General features: G+C 35.9%; 1 protein-coding gene across 1 annotated transcript in view; it reads left to right on the top strand.

The window, feature by feature from the left end:
• NUDCD1 (NudC domain containing 1) overlaps positions 1 to 16,219 on the top strand; it is a 94,553-nt gene that overhangs the window by 41,519 nt on the left and 36,815 nt on the right. Inside the window, exons 5-6 of the mRNA XM_033203680.1 lie at positions 1,752 to 1,934; positions 10,785 to 10,989. Of these exons, the coding sequence (XP_033059571.1) occupies positions 1,752 to 1,934; positions 10,785 to 10,989 (388 nt within the window). The remainder of the gene's footprint in view (positions 1 to 1,751; positions 1,935 to 10,784; positions 10,990 to 16,219) is intronic.

Genomic DNA, 16,219 nt, shown 5'->3' with positions numbered 1-16,219 from the left:
CTTTATCTTTCTTTTATATCTTGTTCCTTCTCTCCCAGACTATTACTAATATGATTTTTTTCTTTTTCTTTTTAATTAACAGAACTGTGTTTTTGTAAACTATTTTGAATGAAACATTTCATAAATTACATTTATGGTCACATAAGTTTGAAAATATGGGCATAAAATAACTCCATTACACATTAAGCATATTAAAGTTTCTAAAAATTGTGAGTAAAAAAAATTTAGGCTAGATTCAGTGGGTCATACCCGTAATCTCAGCACTTTGGGAGGTCAAAGCAGGAGGATCACTTGAGCCCAGGAGTTTGAGACCAGTCTGGGCAACATAGTGAGGCTCTGTCTGTACAAAAATTACAAAAACATTAGCTCGGCATGGTGGTGTGCACCTATAGTCCCAGCTACTCTGGATGCTGAGGTGGGAGGATTGCTTGAGCCTGGGAGTTTGAGGCTACAGTGAGCTGTGATCGTGCCACTGCATTTTAGCTTGGGCAACAGAGCAAGGCCCTATCTCAAACAACAAAAAAATTTACACTTAATTTTAACCTAGCATTTCTCTACATATTTAACCATGGAATCCAGTTTTTTAGACTTCCTGTTCCTTTCTGTCCCATGCATGTTGGGAAAGGCCACCCTAGAAATATGTAATGTCTGTGTTTGGATCTTTAAAGTCAAGTAGGACTTTTGGCCCTGCATGTATCTGTAGGGGAAGTGAAGGAGTTTTGTTCATTCATTAAATTACAAGCCTGTCCTTAAATATGTGTGAATTGAATGTGTGAATGTAGGTGAGGATTTTGAGTAAAAACAATGAGATATTTTAGAACAGATGGTATTATGTAAAAACTCATAATAATATGACATTGAGTTGTGATTTTTGGCTACTCAGTATGAAGCCTACAAGTACAACCCACTTTGAAGAGTAGCAGTATAGGTAACAGTATGGAGTCAGCTAAAATATTTGAGTACTTTTTAAAGCAAAAAATTACTGTCTTTATAGGAAAATAAATTTAATTTGTCAGAAACTTTTGGAATACAGTTAATTGTTTATATCTTAAAAGTAGCACTAATTTATGTTTAATTATAAGCATATAGATAAATGTCTTGAGTGGGTAAAAAAAATTATTTCTGCTATAAATTTATTTCATTGTTAAAATGCCCCTTATCAGGAGTTAGAGCAGGCAGAAAAATAGTCCACACTGCATGTTTCCCCTTGTCCTCAATTTGTGACTTTTCAGAAGATGCTTATCACATACCTGCTGAGAAGGCAGACAGGCTTTAGTCAAGGAGAGGTAGGTCATACAGAAGCTGTTATTCCAAGTAAGCCAGTCATGTTGGAGTTCTGGGGCACTGCTGTCTAATAGAGATTTCTCCAAGATGGACATGTCTTATATGTGTACCATTCACTGCAGTAACTACTAGCCATATGTAGCTACTGAGCAATTAAAATGTGGTTAGTGTGACTGAGGAATTTAAATTTTACTTAATTTTAAGTAGCCACTTGTGGCCAGTGACTACCACATTGGACAGGACAATCATGAAGAAATTTCACCAGACCCAGCATTTTAAAATAGGGACTTATTTACAGAAAATTAGGTTGTAAATTGTTTATCCTTATGAAAAGACTCTTAATAGTATACCTTTTAATAGTACATTAAAAGTATTTAATTATAATTAAAATCAATATTTAAGTATCAGAATATTTTGATAATAGTTTTTATTTGTAATGTTTTGTTCTAAAATACTTTTTCTTACAGATAAGAAAAAATATGAAATTATTAAGCGTGATATTCTCCGTGGAAAGTCAGTGCCACATTATGCTGCTATTGAGCCCGATGGAAATGGTCTAATGATTGTATCCTACAAGTCTTTCACATTTGTTCAGGCTGGTCAAGATCTTGAAGAAAATATGGATGAAGACATGTCAGAGAAAATCAAAGGTAATTTTTATTCTTAAAAGAGCTTGTTTGTATTTGCATAAACATGTATTTGTCTTTTGTTTTCCCAGTTAATAGTTCTACACGGGCAAGATAAATGCATAATTTTTTCTTTATTTTCTCATATATTTTCCAGAAGTCTTTTGTGAGGTATACCACCCTAATAGTGTGAATGAACTGGTTTAATTTGATCATTTTGTTATTACCAAAATGTTTCTTTTAAAAATCGTTTGTTAGCTTCCTTGATTAGACGCTTAATAAATAGTTATCAAATAAATAAATAATGTCTATTTGCTATTAGTATTGATGGTATTAATAGTGTAATATAGAAGATACTAATTTTTAAAAATAAATTAAGCTAACCTACCTGTTCTTACCTTTTATACTAAACTGAAAGTAAGTTCCTTGAGGGCAGAATCACATAATTTTATCAATGTTGAATGAATGAATGAAGGTTATGTTTTAGCATGAAAAGACTGGCCATACACAGTGGCTCACGCCTGTAATCCCAGCACTTTGGGAGGCCTAGGCGGGCGGATCACAAGGTTGGGAGATCGAGACCATTCTGGCTAATACGATGAAACCCCATCTCTACTAAAAATACAAAAAAAAAAATTCTGGCGTGGTCCCAGGCAACTGTAGTGCCAGCTACTTGGGAGGCTGAGGCAGGAGAATCGCTTGAACCCAGGAGGCAGAGGTTGCCGTGAGCCGAGATTGTGCCACTGCACTCCAGCTTGGGCGACAGTGAGACTCTGTCTCAAAAAAATAAAAAAGATAAGACTAACAAGAAATTTCAGAAGAAATTTATATTTGTAAATAAAGAACAGACATTCTTTTAAAACTGTTCAAGAGAACATTCCTCTGTAATAATTACTGTTCATATTTCTGATGTTCATAGCCAGAGAATAGTGTATTTTACTTAACAGAAATTTTTACAATATTTAATAATTATACATATTTTTCTTTGAATCTACCTTTTTTGTTAAACAAGTTAATTATTTTAAAAAATTAGTTTTACCTTTTTATTTTTAAGTGAAAGCATGTTGATTAAGAAAGTAAGGAAATAAAAGAATGGCTACTCCATAAGCACAGCAACCTAGGTTTACTATTTTTGGATGCCTTAAAAAATGAATTATTTGAAAAATATTTGAAAATATTAATGTATATAATTGAAAAATATTTTCCACAGAGTTTATAAATATATGCACCTTTGAATACAAATCTTGAACTTAGTAGGCCTTTAGACTTTTAACACCTTGGTTTCCTCATATGGGATTCGTTTTTTGTTAGATTATCTCTAAGATCCTTTCTTGAATAAATGTTACTATTCTGTCTAATTAGGATGCTAATCTCATCTAAAGCTTAGCCAGAATAGCTATTTATTTCACTAGATCATGTGTCTTTAGAATTCCTTTGGTAAGCAATTGTGAGGGAGTGGAATGAATGCCTTAATCTTTGGAGCCATTCTGCCCAGATAACTTGGAACCATGTAGTTCCCAGAGAGATTGAAGCCTAAGTGGGACACATCATGTCTTTAAATTACTGCCACAGGTATTGTTTTACTTGATGACATCTCATGCTATATCTTGACTTCCCCCCAAATTCATTGTTCATTTTGTCATAGGATTTTCACAGTAATAAAGGAAAAGTGTTGTAATTTCTAAAAATTATGGGTTGTTTGGTCATTGATTGGCATGTGTAATACTTTCTGAATATTAATATATATACTGGTTTCCTTTCTGTTAACTTCAGGAAGACTAGTATTATCTATTGGCTGTTTGGCATTTTAATAATATGTTTTTAAAGACCTAAAACACAATCTCTAAAGGCATAGAAAGGTACTCAAACCAATAATTGAGAAAATTATTTTGGTGTTTGTATACATTCAACAATGTATACAATGGGGAGGTGATTAAAAAATTGTGACTTTCCCTTTAGTCTACATCCATGGCCTTTAATTAATACATTTTTAAAATTTCAACTTTTATTTTAGATTCAGGGAGTACATGTGAATGTTGTTTTACCTGGGTGTATTTGCATGGTGCTAAGATTTGGGGTACAATTGATTCTGCCCAGGTACTGAGCATAGTACCCAACAGTTATTTTTTCAACCCTTTCTACTCCCTCTAGTAGTCCATAGCGTGTGCTGTTGCCATCTTTATGTCCATGGGTACCCAGTGTTTAGCTCACACTTATAAGTGAGATCATGTGGTATTTGGCTTTCTGTTCCTGCACTAATCTGCATAGGATTACGGCAACTTGCTATATTCATGTTTCTGCAAAGGACATGATTTTGTTCTTTTACCTGGCTGTGTAGTATTCCGTGGTGTATATGTGCCACATTGTTTTTTTCAGTCCACTGTTGATGGCCACCTATGTTGATTCCATGTCTTTACTGTAGTGAATAGTGCTGTGATGAACATACTAGCCCATGTATCTTTTTGGCAAAAAAATTATTTATTTATATATATATACACCCAGTGTTGAGATTACTGGGTTGAATTGTAGTTCTGTTTTAAGTTCTTTGAGAGATCTTCAAACTGCTTTCCACAAGGGCTGAATTAATTGACATTCCCACCAATAGTGTATCAGCATTCCCTTTTCTCCACAGCCTTATCAGCATGTGTTGTTTTTTGACTTTTTATTAATAACCATTCTGACTGGTGTGAGATGATGTCCTTGTAGTTTTGATTAGTGCTGATGATTAGTGATGAGTATTTTTGCATGTTGGCCATTTGTATGTCTTGTTTTGTGAAGTGCTGTTCATGTCTTTTGCCCATTTTTTAATGGAGTTATTTGTTTTTTGCTTGTGAAGTTTTTTAAGTTCCTTATAGAACCTTGATACTAGACTTTTGTTGGGTGCATAGTTGCAAATGTTTTCTGTGATTCTATAGTTTGTTTACTCTTTTTGCTGTGGAGGAAGTCTTTCATTTAATGAGGTACCATTTGTCTGTTTTTTTGCTGTTGAAATTACTTTTGAGTACTTAGTCATAATTCATTTTCAAGGCCAGTGTCCACAATGGTGTTTCCTAGGTTTTCTTCTAAGATTCTTACAGTCTGAGGTCTTACATTTAAATCTTCAGTTCATTTTGAGTTAATTTTTGTATATGGTGAGAAGTAGGGAACCAGTTTCATTTTTCTGCATATGGCTAGCCAGCTATCCCAGCACCCTTATTGAATAGGGACTCTTTTCCCTATTGCTTGTTTTTGCTGCCTTTATCAGAGATTATCAGATGGGTATAGGTGTGTGGCTTTATTTCTTGGTCCACTGGTCTGTGTATCTGTTTTTGTACCTTTTTTGGTTATTGTAGCCCTGTAGTATACTCTGAGGTCAGTTAGTGTGATGCCTCTGGATTTGTTCTTTTTGCTTAGGATGGCTTTGGCTATTTGGGCTCTTTTTTGGATCCATGTGAATTTCAGAATAGTTTTTTCTAGTTCTGTGAAATAATATTGGTAGTTTGATAGGAATAGCATTTAATCTGTAGACTGTTTTGAGCAGTATGGACATTTTAATGATATTGATTCTTCCAACCCATTAACTTGGAATGTTTTTCCAGTTATCTGTATCATCGGTTATTTCTTTCAGCAGTGCTTTGTAATTCTCCTTGTAGAGATCTTTCATCTCCTTGTTAGATGAATTCCTAGATATTTTATTATTATTATTATTATTATTATTATTATTGGCAGCTACAGTAAATGGGATTGTGTTCTTGATTTGGCTCTCAGCTTGAACATTATTGGTTTGTAGAAATGCTACTGGTTTTCATACATTGATTTTGTATTCTGAAACTTTACTGAAGCCATTTGTCAGTTCCAGGAGGCTTTTGGTGGAATCTTTAGGATTTTCTAGGTATAGAATTATATCATCTGCAAAGTTTGACTTTTCCTAATTGGATACCTTTTATTTATTTCTTTTGCCTGATTGCTCTGGTTAGTACTTCCAGGACTATGTTGAATAAGAGCTGTTGAGAGTAGGTGTCCTTATTTTGATTCAGTTCTCAAGACGAATGCTTCGTTTTCGCCTCTTCAGTATGATGTTGGCTGTGAGTTTGTCGTAGATGGCTCTTGTTATTTTGAAGTATGTTCCTTTGATGCCTAGTTTCTTGAGGATTTGTAAAATGAAGGGATATTGGATTTTATTGAACACTTGTTCTTCATCGATTGAAGTGTTCCTATGATTTTCGTTTTTAATTCTGTTTATGTAGTGAATCACATTTATTGATTTGCATATGTTAAACTAACCTTGCATCCCCAGGAAGGAAGCCTACTTGATCATAGTCAATTAAGTTTTTGATGTGCTGTTGGATTCAGCTTGCTAGTATTTTGATGAACATTTTTGCATCTATGTTCATCAGGGATATTGACCTGTAATTTTTATTTGTGTGTGTCTTTGCCTGGTTTTGGTATCAAGGTGATGCTGCCTTCATAGAGTGAGTTAGGGAGGAGTTCCTCCTCCTCGATTTTTTTGGAATAGTGTCAGTTGAATTGGTACTGGCTTTTCCTTGTATGTCTAACGTAGAATTTGGATGTGAATCCATCTGCCCAGGGCTTTCTTTGGTTGATAGATTTTTTATGACTGATTGAATTTTGGAACTTGATATTGGTCTGTTCAAGGTTTCAGTTTCTTTCTGATTCAATCTTGGGAGATTGTTTTCCAGGAATTTATCCATTTTCTCTGAATTTTCTAGTTTGGGTAATACAGGGGTTCATAATAGTCTCTGGGTTTTTTTTGTATTTCTGTGGAATTGGTTATAATTACCTTTTCATTTCTGACTGCATTTATTTACATCTTCTCTTTGTTAATCTAGCTAATAGCCTATTGATCTTGTTTATCCTTTCAAAAAAAAAAAACAACTTTTGGTTTCATGGATTCTTTGTTTGGATATTTGGGTCTCAATTTCATCCTGTTCTGCTTTGATTTTAGTTATTTCTTTTCTTTTGCTAGTTTTGGTGTTAATTTGGTTTTTTTCTTATTCTTCTGGGTGTGATACTAGATCATTAATTTGAGATTTTTCTTTTTGAAGTAGATATATAGCACTTTCCTCTTAACACTGCTTTTGCTGCATCCCAGATAATTTCCATGATATTGTGTGATTTTAGAGAGATCTTCTTGGTATTGATTTCTATTTTTATTCCACTGTGATCTTGAGTATGATTGGTATGATTTCATTTTTTATAATTTATTGAGACTTGCTTTATGGCTGAGCGTGTGAGTGATCTTGGAGTATGTTCTGTGTACAGATGAGTAGGATTTATATTCTGTGGTTGATGGGTGGGGTCTTCTGTAGATGTCTGTTAGATCAAATGTCAAATTTAAGTCCATAATTTTTCTTTAGTTTTCTACCTTGATGATCTGTGGGATGCTGTGAGTGGTTATGTTGAAGTTCCCCACTATTGTCTTGTGGCTAAGTCTTTCCATAGGTCTAGAAGTACTTGTTTTATGTATCTGGGTGCTCCAGTGTTGAGCACCCAGATATTTGGGATAGTTCAGTCTTCTCATTGAATTAAACCCTTTATTATTATGTAATGCCCTTTGTCCTTTTTTTACCTTTGTTGGTTTAAAGTATGTTTTATCTGATGTACGAATTGCGGCCGGGCGCAGTGACTCAGGCCTGTAATCCCAGCACTTTGGGAGGCCGAGGCGGGTGGATCACGAGGTCAGGAGATCCAGACCATCCTGGCTAACACGGTAAAACCTCGTCTCTGCTAAAAATGCAAAAAATTAGCCGGGCGTGGCGGCGGGCGCCTGTAGTCCCAGCTACTTAGGAGGCTGAGGCAGGAGAATGGCGTGAACCCTGGAGGCGGAGCTTGCAGTGAGCCAAGATTGCGCCACTGCACTCCAGCCTGGGTGACAGAGCGAGACTCCGTCTCAAAAAAAAAAAAAAAAAAAAAAAAAGAATTGCGACCCCTGCCCTTTTTGTTTTCCATTTGCATAGCGGGTTTTTCTCCAGCCCTTTACTTTGAACCTGTGAGTGTCATTATGTGTCTGATAAGTCTCTTGTAGAATGCAGATGGGCCTTGTTTTTTTTTTTTTTTAAATCCAACTTTCTACTCTGTGCCTTTCAAGCAGGATGTTTTGAACATTTACATTTAAGGTTAATATTCTTATGTGAAGTTTTGATTCTATCATGAAGTTGTTACTGGTTGCTTCGTAGTTTCTATCATGCAGTTGCTTTACAGGGACTGTGGCTCTGTCCTTGTGTTGTTGTGGTAGCAGATATTGTTCATCTGTTTCCCTGTTTACAACTTCCTTAAAGATCTCTTGTTAAGGCTGGTGTAGTGGTAACTAATTCTCTTAGTGCTTGCTTGCCTGGAAAAGATTTTGTTTCTCTTTCACTCATGAAGCTTAGTTTAGTGAGTATGAAATTCTTGGTTGGAATTTCTTTTAAAATTCTGCAAATAGGCCCTCAATCTCTCCTCTCTTGTGAGATTTCTGCTGAGAAGTCTGCTGTTAGCCTAATGGGGTTCCCTTGTTTGTAATCTCTTTTCTCTAGGTGACTTTAAGGTTTTTTCTTTAGTGTTGACCTTGGACAGTCTCGTGCTATATGCCTTGGTGATCTTCATTTTGTATAGTATTTCTCAGGTGTTCTCTTGATTTCTTATACCTGGATGTCTACCTCTCTAGCAGGATTAGGGAAATTTTCTGAATTACCCCCTCAAATATGTTTTTCAGTTTGTTTAGTGTTTATTCTCTGGAATGCCAGTAGTTCATAGGTTTGGTTACTTTACATAATTTCGTACTTCTAAGAGACTTTGTTCATTTTTTAAAATTCTTTTTTTCTTTATTTTTGTCTAGCTAGGCTAGTTTGAAAGACTGGCCTTCAAGTTCTGAAATTCTTTCTTCTGCTTGGTCCAATCTGTTGATAAAGCTTTCAATTGTATTTGGAAATTCCATAGTGAGTTTTTCAATTCCAGAAGTTTGTATTGATTTATCTTAAAGATGTTTATCTCTTCCTTCATTTCTTGGATTGCTTTAGAAGTTTCTTTGTATTGATTTTCAACCTTGTCTTAGATCTTGTTGAGCTTCCTTGCAATCCATGCTTTGAATTCTTTGTCTCTTATTTCTGAGTTTCTATTTTGGTTAAGGACCATTTCTAGAGAGCTAGTGATATTTTGTGTTCTGTCATTACATTCAGATTTTTTTATGGTGCCACAATTCTTGAACAGGTTTCTTTTTTTGAATTTTTTTAATTATACTTTAAGTTCTGGGATACATGTGCAGAACGAGCAGGTTTGTTATATAGGTATACACCTGCCATGGTAATTTGCTGCACTCATCAACCCGTCATCTACATTAGGTATTTCTTGTAATGCTATCCCTCCCCTAGCCCCCCACACGCCGACAACACCAGTGTGTGATGTTCCCCTCCCTGTGTCCATGTGTTCTCATTGTTCAACTCCCACTTATGAGTGAGAACATGTGGTATTTGGTTTTCTGGTTTCTTATCTAGAGATCCTGGCACTTCTAATTTTTATAATATTTTTGTGCAGGTAGGATTCTTTTTTCTTTCTTTGCTTATAATATATATATATATATTTTTTCTTTCTTTCTCTTTCCTTCTCTTGGGGGTGTGACTGTAGAGAATGCTGAGTAGGGTCTTTGGGCTTTGCTTCCATAGCCCTATGCACTTCTGTTGGCAGGTTGTATATTGGGCTATGCAGTTTAACCTACAAACCGGTAGATGGTGCTTATTAGTAACAGCCAGTTGCAGCCAGTGCAGCTGGTTTATACTTAGTCCTTGTTTACTGGGAGAACTCTCTGTTGCCTCAGGCAATGGGCTGATTCTTGGATTGCACAGTTGTCTGAGCTCCCTGCTCAGCCCTGGGGATTGGGTGCCAAGATGGGCGGGATGAGACTGGGCAGATCTGCCTACAGATCCCCCTGTGGCAGGTGTGGGCACCAGCGCTGAGGGAGAATCTACCTGGCAGCCACTAAATGCCTACAGACGTGCCTAAGTGTGGAGCTGAGAAACACCCCCAGCCCCACATTCTCTGGACAGAGTTTGGGAGATGGCATGAACTCCTAATCTAGGAGAGCTACAGGTGCCTGGAGCTCTGCCTGGGCAGGGAGCAGAGAGGGCCCCTCTGTATGAAAATCTTTGCACAGGAAATGTAGGTTAGCTCAGGCTGTTGAAACAGGCAAACAGGTGCTTTGAATGCCTGAAAGTCTGCCTGAGTGTGAAGCAGAGAGGGCCCCCCTACACCAGATCTATGCATAGGAAATGTGGGGCAGTTCAGGCTGCCCATCTGGGCAAGGAGGTGCTTTGAATGTCTGGAGGTCTACTTAGATGTGGAGTGGAGAGGGCCCTGCTGCACTGTGATGTATGCACAGGAAGGGTTGGGGTAGTATGGCCTTTAATTTATACTAAAAGTGCATGGGATTTTGCACATCCTTCCATTCCCATGATCTGGCAGAAGCTATCCATTGAGATATTATTATGTAACTGCTTTGCTAGCTTTTCTGGGTAACATATTTTGTGTTCTTTTGAACTAAGGAATCACTCTGTGTGTGTGTGTGTGTGTGTGTGTGTGTGTGTGTTTAAGGGAAGGAGTGAAAGAGGGATGAAGGGAGGGAGAGAGGGAAGAAATGAGGATAAAGGGTTGCTATCATTAGTATTTTATGAGTGCTTTATCTCCTGAAGCATTAGGTAAGTCTGGAAGGGGAAATTTCCATGTTAATTACTACAAATCTGTGAGTGAAAATTCCTCAAAGAGATCTGTGCATATTTGTTTATAATTACATTTTTGAGATAATGACTAGTAAATATACTAAAATTCTTTTAGATGGGTTTTGTGTGTGTGTATGTTTTCTCTAATTTCTTATTACATGATGCATTTTTCTTTTCCGAATAGAACCTCTGTATTACTGGCAACAGACTGAAGATGATTTGACAGTAACGATAAGGCTTCCAGAAGACAGTACTAAGGAGGACATTCAAGTACAGTTTTTGCCTGATCACATCAACATTGTACTGAAGGATCACCAGTTTTTAGAAGGAAAACTCTATTCATCCATTGATCATGAAAGCAGTACATGGATAATTAAAGAGAGTAATAGGTATTTTTATAATTTTAATATTCTATTATCTTTTTTCTTTTTACTCTTTCCACAGTTGGATACATCAGAGATTAGTACAATAGTTCTGTCTGTATTACTGGTTACTTTTCTTAAGATATATTAAAAATATAATTACTGTGTCAAAGAGCATGTTTCTAATTGAAATTAAAGATAACAGCATAATTATCACTTGGAGAATATGGTAGTGCTTTGTTTTACCAGCTCTGGAAACAATAATAATCATAGGTGAAAATGGCTATTTATTTTAAATTGCACTTTTTCAAACTTTTTAATAGAAATAATTTTTTTAACTTTAATTTGCTGGCTTGATAATATATTTCCATTCTTTAAAATTTAAAATATACAAAAGGATATAGAGTGAGAAGTCTGCCTCCAACACAAGCCTATGGGTCACCCATCCTCCCACTCACAATCAGTGTTGTTACATTTTTGCATACATTCAAGCACCACACATACGTTTTTCTTTTCTTTAAGGAAAACTACTTTTGGCGGCTAGCTGCAGTGGCTCATGCCTGTAATCCCAACATTTGGGATGCTGAGGTAGGAGGATTGCTTGAGGCCAGGAGTTTGTGACTAGCGTAGGCAAAAAGAGAAAATCCTGTCTCTAACAACAGCAAAAAAGTTTTTAACACATATTTTACACAATTAAACATCTTGGCTTTGTTCATTTGCAATGATAAATCTTAGGGATCTTTCCATAATGAATATATAAAAATTATTAAATTCTCTTTTATGATATAGTATTTTATTCTGTCAACTGCACCATCATTTTAGACAATGAATCCTCTATTGTGTTAATTTAGGTTGTTTTCAATAATGTCTGTGTATATACATATTATTTCACATGTGTAGAAGTATATATGAAGGATAAATTTCTAAAAGCGGAATAATTAATATTTCTTTGTAAATTGTAATTTTTTCTTATGTAAATTCTCCATTTACATTTCTTTTGTGAATTGTGTGTTCAGTACACAAAGCCATAAAAGAAATACATAAGTGGTCAGGCACAGTGGCTCATGCCTATAATCCCAGCACTTTAGGAGGCTGAGACAGGTGGATTGCCTGAGGTCAGGAATTCGAGACCAGCCTGACCAACATGGTGAAACCCCGTCTCTACTAAAAACACAAAAGTTAGCTGGGCGTGGTGGCGGGTGCCTGTAATCCCAACTACTTCAGAGGCTGAGACAGGAGAATTGCTTGAACTTGGGAGGCGGAGGTTGCCGAGACCGGGCCATTGCTCTCCATCCTGGGCAATAAGAGAGAAACTCCATCTCAAAAAAAAAGAAATACATAAGTTAAACTTCTCAAAACAGGCATTTTCTGCATAGCAAAATTAAAAATTTTTGTTCTTCTAAAGATACCATTAAGAAAACTAAAAGGTAAGCCATGGACTGGGAAAAAATATTAACAGTACTCATCTTAAACAAAGGGTTTTCATTCTTAGTGTATAAGGAAGCCTTACAAATTCATAATAAAAAGAAGCCAATTTTTTTTAATGGTCAAATTATTTGAATAGACCTGTCACAATAGAAGATATGTGAACAGCTTGAACAGCTAGTAAGCCCATCAAAAGGCAATTATCATTGGACATTAGGAAAATTAAAACTAGAGTGAGACACCAATACATAACTAAAACTTTGAAGAGTGACAGTATCAAACGTTGGCAAGGATGTGGGGCACCAGCAACTCATTCGTATCTGGTGCAAGTGTAAAATAATAATACAATCACTTTGGCAGACTGTTTAGTAGTTTCTTATCAAGTTAAACATATACTGATTTTTAATCTAACAATTCTACTCCTTGATGTTTAACCAAAATAAATGAATGTATATAATTTTTTGTTTTTTCTGAGACAGGGTGTCACTCTGTTGTCCAGGTTGGAGTGTAGTGGCACAGTCACTCAGCTAATTTTTTTGAGTTTTGTAGAGATGGGGTTTTGCCATGTTGCTCAGACTGGTCTCGAACTCCTGACCTCAAGGGATCTGCCTGCCTTGACCTCCCAAAGTGCTAGGATTGCAGGTGTGAGCCACCATGCGCAGCTGAAAATATATATTAAAAAACAAAACAAAGCCAAAACAAATTTGCAAACATATATTCAGAGCAGGCACACTTTCAAAAGCCAGAAACTGGAAACATCTCTAGTGTTACTGAAAAGGTGAATGGATAAGTACGTGTGGTATATTCATACAATGAAATGCTACTCTGTCATAAAGTGCTAGCAGTAAGTAAAAAGCAATATGAATGAATTAAAAACATGTGAGTGAAAGAAACCAAAGACAAAAAATCGTACTGTATGATTCCACATCTGGAGTTCTAGAACTGGCAAAACTAATCAATGGTGATACAAATCAAAACACTTGTTATCTCTAGGGTATAGGGAGATTGACAGGAGAAACGTCACGGGAACTGCCCGTATGGTGGAAATAATTCAGTATCCTCACTGGATTACAAAGGTGTATGCATTTGTCAAACTCAGTAAATTCTACACTTAAAATCTGTAAATTTTATTTATAAATTATACCTCAATTAAAGGAGCAAAACTATCTTTTTAAAAAAGATAAAGTTAAGTGTCTTATAAAACTAGAACCCTTTGCCCCCCCATTACTGTGCCATTTTGCAAATCTATTCCAGGCAATTTATTCCCTAATTATTTGGATTAATAAAATTATTTTAATTTAAATCAAGTCTTAGTAATTATTAAATTCAGTGATGGATTAATGAATAGAGTTAGGCAGTTAATTTTTTAAATCGTCAGATTTGGTCAGAAATGAGAAATGGTTGATTTAAAATATGACCTAAATCTTGTGCTTTAAGTTGATGTTACATAGAGGATAACTTAGATGTTTTTACACAAAGTATAGTTCTTAATTAGTAGTATATGATCCATGTGAGTCTGATACAAGTCTCAATCATGAGCGTCTAAGACAAATATATCTAGCTCATAGAAAGTTTGGAGTTGTAAAAGCAAGTATCTTTCATTAATGAAGACATTTGGTGATTTTGTTACACTTTTTAATACATCAAAAATAATTGCTTGAAAGGTTCTTTTAAAAGTATTTTGTATCTCCACATACTCTATTTAATTATGTTTATGTGTATGTGAGCACATTTACAAATTGGCAAACCAACTAGAACATACTGTTAAATGTAAGTCATCACGCAGTAACCCAGCAAAGGTCTAGGGGAATAGCTTGACTTTATGTAAGTAGTTCAGCATTCAGTGCATCAACATAGATCAGTATTATTTTTCCATTAAATTTGAGGTGTTTGATTATTACTTTGTGTTTAAAAAAGATAATTACGACGTGGTGTAGGTGGTATCGTTAGTTTAAAAAACACGATTTTCTGTACTTGAGTAAATTATTTGTACCTCTCATTTTCAAAAGTTATTGTCTCACTTTTTAACTAATCTGTAATTTATTATGTTTGGCATTGTGTGGACTTTTTTTGCTTGGATGGTAGCATACAATACTAGTTTTAAAACGTATAAATGCAGTCTTACAAGAAGGGTGCACTGATTAGCTGTGCAAATTAGTGATGGTTTGGAAATTATAACAGATTGTATCAACTCTTTCAGACCTCTTTAGGTAGCAACTAGTTCACTGGGTAAATGTTAATAGTTATTTATATATATTTTTTCACTACTGCAGAATAGTGCAGTAGTGAAGGACATGGACTTAGAGCCAGACTGCTTAAATAGCTTGTGACCTTGGCAAGTTGCTTAACCTCAGTACTTTTTTTTCTTACTTGTAAAATGGTGATGATAAAAATATTTCCAGTACTTTATTTGGTTGTTGTAACCAGTGAGTTAAAACATGTAAAGTGCTTAAGACAGCACCTGACATATAGGTAAGTATAAGCTATTGTCATTAATACTATTACTATCATCATCATCGTCATCATCATCATCAAGATTACCTTTATCCTGAGAAAATGTAACTAAATCTCGGGACCGGGCACAGTGGCTCACACCTGTAATCCCAGCACTTTGGGAGACCAAGGCAGGCAGCTCACTTGAGGCCAGGAGTTCAAGACCAGCCTGGCCAACATGGCGAAACCCTGTCTCTACTAAAAATACAAAAATTAGCCAGGTGGGCATGATGGCATGGCCTGTAATCCCAGCTACTTACTTGGGAGGCTGAGGCACAAGAGTCACTTGAACCTGGGAGTCGGAGGTTGCAGTAAGAGAGATTGTGCCACTGCACTCCAGCTTGGGCAAGAGAGTGAGACTCTGTCTCAAAAAAAAGAAAAAAATGTAACTAAATTTGGGCTTTTATTGTGGTAGTAATTTTCAGTGCTAATGATAAGTACTCATATTATTATTTTGTACAGTCTCTTAAAATAGGTAGTTTCAGAAAAATGTTAGATGCTGTCATTCATAAGGTAGTGATTATAACAGTCTTGAAAAAGAACGGCAGATAAGTTTGCATGTCCTATTTGATAATTATAATAGTTATTATTGTATTCTTGCAGTTGTGTTCCAGGGCATGAGCTAATATGGTACACATGTATGAAAGATGGCACATGGAAAAGGTTGCTTTGTTGTGGAATAGCTATCACCACTCCCCTTTTCTGTTATAGCAGTGGGTGCTCCCAAAGCATCTTACTTGTGTTTTCCTTCCTATTCCAGAGGAACATGGGCCAACTTACTTCTCCTCCTATGTCCATAGTCTGCCTTGACTCTACTCTCTTTCCCTTTCCTGCTGCATCAGTCCTTGATCTCAGGGTTCCCTGACAGGCCATTTTTAGTACATTTGGAATTATTTAATTGTTTACATGTACAGAATTAGATTTTACATAAGTTAATAGAGAACACATTAACATCTTTTTTCCCTCTATTACCAAAGTTATTTTTTTTCCTTATTTCTACTTTTCAATTATTTAACATCTGTATTTTAAAATTAAGATTTGCATTCATTTAATCTGCTTGATCTTTAGGTTAATATTAAGTTCAGGAACATACTGCACACCAGTACTTTCTGGATGACCTCACTCTTTCCAGCCAGTTCTCTCTTCAGGCCATTTGATGTACCATTTCCAGTGGTACTTTCTTTGTTTATTAAATCTGGACTAGGCTGGGCGCGGTGGCTCAAGCCTGTAATCCCAGCACTTTGGGAGGCCGAGACAGGCGGATCACGAGGTCAGGAGATCGAGACCATCCTGGCTAACACGGTGAAACCCCGTCTCTACTAAAAAAAAAAAAAAATAC

Source organism: Trachypithecus francoisi, unplaced genomic scaffold (genome assembly GCF_009764315.1).
Source record: "Trachypithecus francoisi isolate TF-2019V2 unplaced genomic scaffold, Tfra_2.0 Lachesis_group7, whole genome shotgun sequence".
NCBI lineage: Eukaryota > Metazoa > Chordata > Mammalia > Primates > Cercopithecidae > Trachypithecus > Trachypithecus francoisi.
The sequence above is the reverse complement of the archived record's forward strand: the minus strand, read 5'-3'. Positions and strand labels throughout refer to the sequence as shown.